General features: G+C 38.7%; 1 protein-coding gene across 1 annotated transcript; it reads right to left on the bottom strand.

Annotated features, from left to right (window-relative positions):
* Positions 1-523: 523 nt before the first annotated feature.
* Positions 524-4,790, bottom strand: LOC126757150 (odorant receptor 59a-like). Its single transcript, XM_050470810.1, has 2 exons — positions 4,000-4,790; positions 524-1,113 (listed from the first exon to the last, which is right to left on the bottom strand). The coding sequence occupies exons 1-2, from the start codon at positions 4,749-4,751 to the stop codon at positions 699-701; spliced, it is 1,167 nt and encodes a 388-aa protein (XP_050326767.1). The 5' UTR covers positions 4,752-4,790; the 3' UTR covers positions 524-698.
* Positions 4,791-6,432: the final 1,642 nt, after the last annotated feature.

The raw sequence follows: 6,432 nt of genomic DNA, 5'->3' as shown, positions 1-6,432 counted from the left end.
CGTCCGAGAATAAGTTTTCCAGTAGTTTGTAGAGTAGATCCACCATAACTTTACCTTGTATCTAAAATTTTGTCTCTTTCAAATATCAGATATCAGAGAATATCATCGTTAGTCGATGACGTGTCGAGAATTCGTGAAAATGGTGGAAAGACAAGTCTTCTTCAAAGCTGACACCAGTGTGGTCAGTGTGTGTTTGAGTGGTCCTTAAACACAGTCAAATATTGCTGCGAAGTCGTCTCAGCGCAATTGTTCTGAAAAAGTAGACGCGGTACCCATCGCAAAGACAGCTTTCTCTTGCTGAATACATTATACACAATATGAAAGCAGAGATCATTTAGCTTACTGTCGTAGCTACATAAGTATATCGTGCCAGTCTATTAAGTGGAGACGAGGCGTTGCATGTTTATTATTCTAGAACAAATACCAGAAACAACTTATTATATAACATCGATTTTTTACTTATAGAACGGCATCTGCATCTTTCTCAGCCAATACTCCACTGACCTTTACAAAATTACTGACGTTTTTCATTTTCATAAATTTATTTTGCTCAAAGAATGTTGTGCATACAAAAATTCTGATAGATCTCATAGATATCACACTACAGCTATAGTACATAAACCTAGTATACATATGTATGTTTATAGAAGAAGCATAAGCTCATATGCAGAAATTCCGTTCACCAGGTACTTGTTGGTTTATTCATTCATCTTCATTATGACAGCCAACAGGGAGTAAGCTGTCTTACAGATGGAGACGAAAGTATCCAGATGAATGCGTATGATACCACCGGCCGTGGCTGTTTCACTCTTCAACGAACGCTCACAGAATAGTACCATATGTTTGCGAAATTTGTGCGTCTGCTCCACCCAGTTGCTGCAGAACATCTCAACGTGCAGCTTATCGAAAAGTAATTGAAATGTTGTGCCATAGTAACAGATGGGAAAGATTTCCAACGGCACCGCGAGCAAATATACCACAAAGTACAAGCGATCGAACGGTGCATCCACATAGAGTAGTAATGCAGCCACAGGTAGGCATATGTTGACAGCTGTAACGGTGAACTGTAGAAACATCGGCAGCGAGATGATATTTTGAATGACATTGAGCATGCTGGGAATAAAAATATAACGAAAGTATAAGACTGGATATGTCAGCAAGTCAAAATATTAGTGTATGAAACGAAAGAAAACAAAAAAGCAGAATAACAATTAAGTATAAGAAACTTTTTTCTACTTATGAAAAAGAATACCATTTGCATTAAAGTTATCGAAGTAAAATGTGAAAGGCCAAATATAAAAGGGCTAAGTTCGGAAGCAGCCAAATTCTTTGTTTGTTTAGGACGAAAGAAGGCTTTTGAAATGACTTCACACTATAACGTCTTCCTACATGAGTGCTAAAGCTACTAAAATATTTCCCTGTTGTCTCGTGGATTTTTTCCCATGCGATGGAACCGCTTTCACTTTACTTTAGGCAAGATTTCCAAGATGAAACTACTACAGGTCAATTTCTACTCTCCCTGCTTCCAGGGTTGTCTACAATTTCGTAACCAAACAGCATCAAATTTGTTGGCTCGTCTTCTATAGGCTTGGGTTGCCCGGAACCAAAAAATTTGCATTCCTATTCCGTTGGCTGCTGTGCTCTGCACCTTAACAAGTACTTTCCGTCTAAGTTTTACATTTAATGTATTTCCATACCATGTACGTCACTTCAGTTCCTTCCGCAGCTAGGTTAAAATCCAGTGAGTTAAACCATGTCTGGTTCGTGGCTTAACTTGTTTTAATATGAACCTAGCTACGTCGGTGTTACGTGCAGTTATGATGGCGGCGGTGTCGTCTGCGTAACTAACGAGAAACCATTCATCTGGCATTTCGATATTATTCATATTATGGGACCTGACTTATCTGCAGATATGTTGTCACTCTGGCAGGCATCCCACATTGTTTATAGCGGAAATTCCACATTTGCATAATCTTTCTAGCAACTTTTCTGCTGTGTTTAGCACGTATAGAATTCTGAATGTTAAAGGTGTTTCTGGTTCCCCTTTGCCTTTGCGCGTTAGGGTCAGGTGTGTCCGTATCATCATTCATAAATGTTTGATATGGGAAAGCTCTGTGCAAAGTGAATGTCGAGAGTTGATTCTATGTTTGGAAATGTTAAATCGCAAAAAAACGAATTTTGGCATCGATATGTGTCAATTGAGGAATCATTGCTCCATCATTCCACTCCGAAGTCCAATCGACAGTCAGCCGAATGGGCTGCGCACGATGAACCTGCTCCAATGCATGGAAAACGAAAGAGTCGATGCATGGAAAACGAAAGAGTCGGCTGGCAAGAATATAGCATCTGTATTTTGTGAAGCGAATTGAAAATTTTTATTGCCTACCTTCAAAAAAGAAGGACCTTCGACAGCGATTATTATATAGAATTACTGGACCGTTTGACGGACGAAATCACCAAAACTGCTCTTTCACCAAACCAATACATCGTGTCGCAAGCCAGTGAAAACGATGGAAAAAATCCATGAATTGTGCTTCGAACTGCTTTTACATTCATCGTATTATCCAGATCTGTACCCAGCGACAATTTCCTGTACTCAGAACAAAAAAATTAAAGGTGGATAGAAATTTTCATCAAATGAAGAGATCATTGCCGAAACTATTTTAAAATTCGAAAAAAAGTACCCGGAAAATTTAAATAAAACGCAAATATTTAATTATTCATCCATATTTATTGGGTTGCTTTCAAAGCGCTTCCCACCAGATGTAATACACTTATGCCAATGATTTTTCCAGTCTTCGAAACACTTTTCATAAGCACTTTTTAGGACGGCCTTCACCTTCTTCAGCGATTTTTTTTATCTTCGATGCATTGCGTTTTTGGCCTTAAATTGGGTCACACTCGTACACTTTTTTGAAAATAATTCACTTTTATCGGGACAAATGGAGCAAAAACGCATTTCTTTCTCAAAATATCCATCAAGATCATTTGAACGGGCTCGCGAGAAATATCGAGCTTTCTTGCCATCTCTCTAACACTCGCCTGACGATTTTAAAGCACTATATCTTTCACTTTTTTAATATTTTAAAGTTGAAGAGGTCGAAGGCCGTCTAGAACGAGGCATGTCTTCAACGATTTCTTGACAGTCTTTGAAAGCTTTGTACCACTCGTGTGTTTGGATTGTGTTTTTGAAAACCCTGAATCATTCCAAGCCTTTTTCAACATACGTGACGCTTCCGCACACGAAATTTGCTTAGAAATACAAATCGCAACAGTCAGTTTGACAGATCGCGCTCATCTTTGGCATTGTAGTTAAGGATAGTTATACCAATTTATTAATATACTTTTTGAAATATAATATATATAATATTTTTTGGCACAATGTAAGTCACACTCCACTAAAACTTGATAAAATAATGAAACGATTGAAATGCATAATCTGTTCCAGTATTGGAAAATATTTTTGGAGTACTTGCGATCATTAAGAGATTTCAGCGGCCGTTGACTCAACATGAAAATTAGAGAGGTTATAAGAATGTGCTTGCCATGGATTAATATAAAAACCTCATGGCTACTCCATCTTCTTCGCACTAAATGCTATAATTAGAGTCGATGCTATAAAATTTTAGTGGCGACCTCTTGTGCACTGACGAGTTATTGTAAAGTTGAGCCATAGCATTCATATTTCAATTTTTTAAATTTATACTTGAGGTATCTAATAACTAAACCATGATATAGACCAAAGCTGCTTCCATTAATTTTACAATTTCTTACAATAACCGAAAACAATTTCAGTTAAGATATTGAAAAAATACTGAGAATACGATGTACATGTAACATACATTACGTAAAACTTTGATGAGTGCTTTACCGATATGACTAAAGAACAAACGTTGAAAGTCTTCAGCTGAAAACTTCTTTTATTCAGGTCATGGCAAAGAAGAAAATTGAAATGAATGTTTCGCACCCATGTCTCATTTTCTCTTTAGTTCTACTCACTTATAGAGCTGCTCTTGGTCTTTGATGCAACACAACAGCTCCTCCTCATTGGCAGCGGGACTCTCCGTCGCGTAACCGATCTGCGAAACTCTAATACCCAGCAATTTGATGTGTGCCGACAGCAGTGCCAAAGCCATAGTCGGCAAGCAATCGTTAACGAAATTTTGTAGCAATAGATAGGAGATGCCAACAATTTGATAAAAATGCGCTGCATAGAACTTTAAATCCGATGCACGCCAGTCGAACGGGAACCAAGCCGGATAGAGCAAATTACGCTCATTCCGAAAGAAAAACATCAGCTCCGCCGTCACGCCCACAACAGCATAAATACTAAGAAAGCCGAGGGTAATGCGACGTATTTCTTGACGTAACTCTACGAAATAACGACGCTCACACGGACTCTGGGCACGTGCATCCAACGTAGCAATGATGTACTCCAACTCACGTATGCGCGACATTCTCGTGGCGTAGATGACAAATTTCGCACTGCAAACCACACAGACGACACACACGGCGAGGTTCTGTATATTGGTCGAGGCATCAGCACTACTGAAGAGTGCCAAGGCGAGATGCAGTGGATAGCAGAAGGTAACGAACACCTGCAGCAGCACCGAATAGCCGAGATAATAGATGCTGGAGTTGGACGCGTTAATACCGAGCACCTTGAAGCACGTCCAATGAAGTTTGAGAAATGAGCGGGTATCAACTGCGGCTAACGCCGGTTGCGGCACCGATAATGGTGATGGCGACATTTCGCGATTTTAGTTAAGAGAGGTTTACGCTTAGCGCTAAAAGTTCGCCCTTTTATATGTTACGCGATGCGGGGCGCACACCAGCCATCGACTATTAGAAGTGTGGTTGCGAACAACCAGCGAATCCTTATTTAAATTAAGTAATTATTTTAATAGGTCCTCGGCTATCGTAATCCCGCAATTTCCGTGTTTGTACGCATGTCATACCTTATACACCTCATATGGAATCGATTAAAAATGTGCTAAATAAATTATTTGGTATTCAAGGTGGTTAGCTAAAATGCCGTTAAGGACACACATATTTCAAGGCTATCACGTCAAACTACACAGAAATATTGACACTTTCAATGAAAGTAACAACAACAGCTATCGCTTGTACCGCAACAACGTCACACCAACAGTAGGTGGAGCTCAAATCTTTAAAAAATAAAATGTATTTAAAACATGGTGGTTGGGCCCGTTGAAAAGTATCGCTTATTCCTAGGGACGGTACAAAATTGAAATAACCTAAGAATATGAATTAATAATATTATTCTTTATGATTTCTTAGAGTAAACCAAGAGAGGTGTGACGGCCAAATTGGTGCAAATAAAGTATCATCTGGAATCTCGGGATAATGTGGAATACTACCGAAAAATAGCTAATACAGAAAATATTGAATATGAAACTGATCTGTATGTTTCAACGCGAATCTCTTAATTTGAAAAGCTCTGAGTGGATCTCCGCTCCAGAAAGAATACCTTTGAAGTATCTATAAGACCTGATCGAAAAGCGGACCATTCGTCTGTTTGGATATTTGAAAGCACGAAAGAAATATCACAGATTGAAATGATTTTGTTCGTCTATTTCTAGGATAACTGGGTACGTCCAGTATATGTTTCGTCCAGTAGGTAATTCGAAAAGTTAGAGAAATGAATAGAAGAAGATGAATATATCTACCTATAGTTCAAATGCGAATAAAGCTTACTACCTTCTAAACCAAGTGACCTTCTCAAACCAAAAAACACCCTGTGAACCAATTTTCATCATAGGGGGACGCTTAAAGCCCAAAACAACTTAAACAAAACAAACAACTTAAATGCTATGCCAATTCCCAAAAAATGGGAAAATGATAGATTAAGAGTATGGACGATTTCATCCGCTGCACACCATTTAGTGTTACATATCCATATTTTTCCCAATTTACTTATTTTGGAATACTAAAGAGAAAAGTAACCTTGGCCTTGAACCTTGAATATGTTCCACGTGTAGCTTCTAGATCACTACAACGGTATGGAGTCTCGTAAATATTATATGACAACAAGACAATTCCGAGGATTTATAACAATTATAATCAATTCTATTTACGGTTATACGTACATTTTAATAAACTATAATACCTTTTAATAGACTATTCAACCTAGAATGTGCGGAAAATCGTAACTAATTACCCAATTTCAGCAACGCTGACGACGATAAGGTGGAGCCCCCCCTTGGCTGAAGCGTCACGAAGAGGTGTCACACACACTAATCGCAGATGTGAGTCTCTTTGTTTTCATAGTTAGCGAAAATAGGAGTGGGTCAACTGACGACTGGGCGCTGTATAAAACGGAACTTGCAATATAAAAGTCCGAGTTAAGAAAGGCAAAGAAGACCTTACGGAAAAGCTTCTGTGAAAAAGTGTAGGGCTGTCATGAGTCCT

Source organism: Bactrocera neohumeralis, chromosome 4 (genome assembly GCF_024586455.1).
Source record: "Bactrocera neohumeralis isolate Rockhampton chromosome 4, APGP_CSIRO_Bneo_wtdbg2-racon-allhic-juicebox.fasta_v2, whole genome shotgun sequence".
Classification (NCBI taxonomy): Eukaryota; Metazoa; Arthropoda; class Insecta; order Diptera; family Tephritidae; genus Bactrocera; species Bactrocera neohumeralis.
This window is presented reverse-complemented; position numbering and strand designations above follow the sequence as displayed.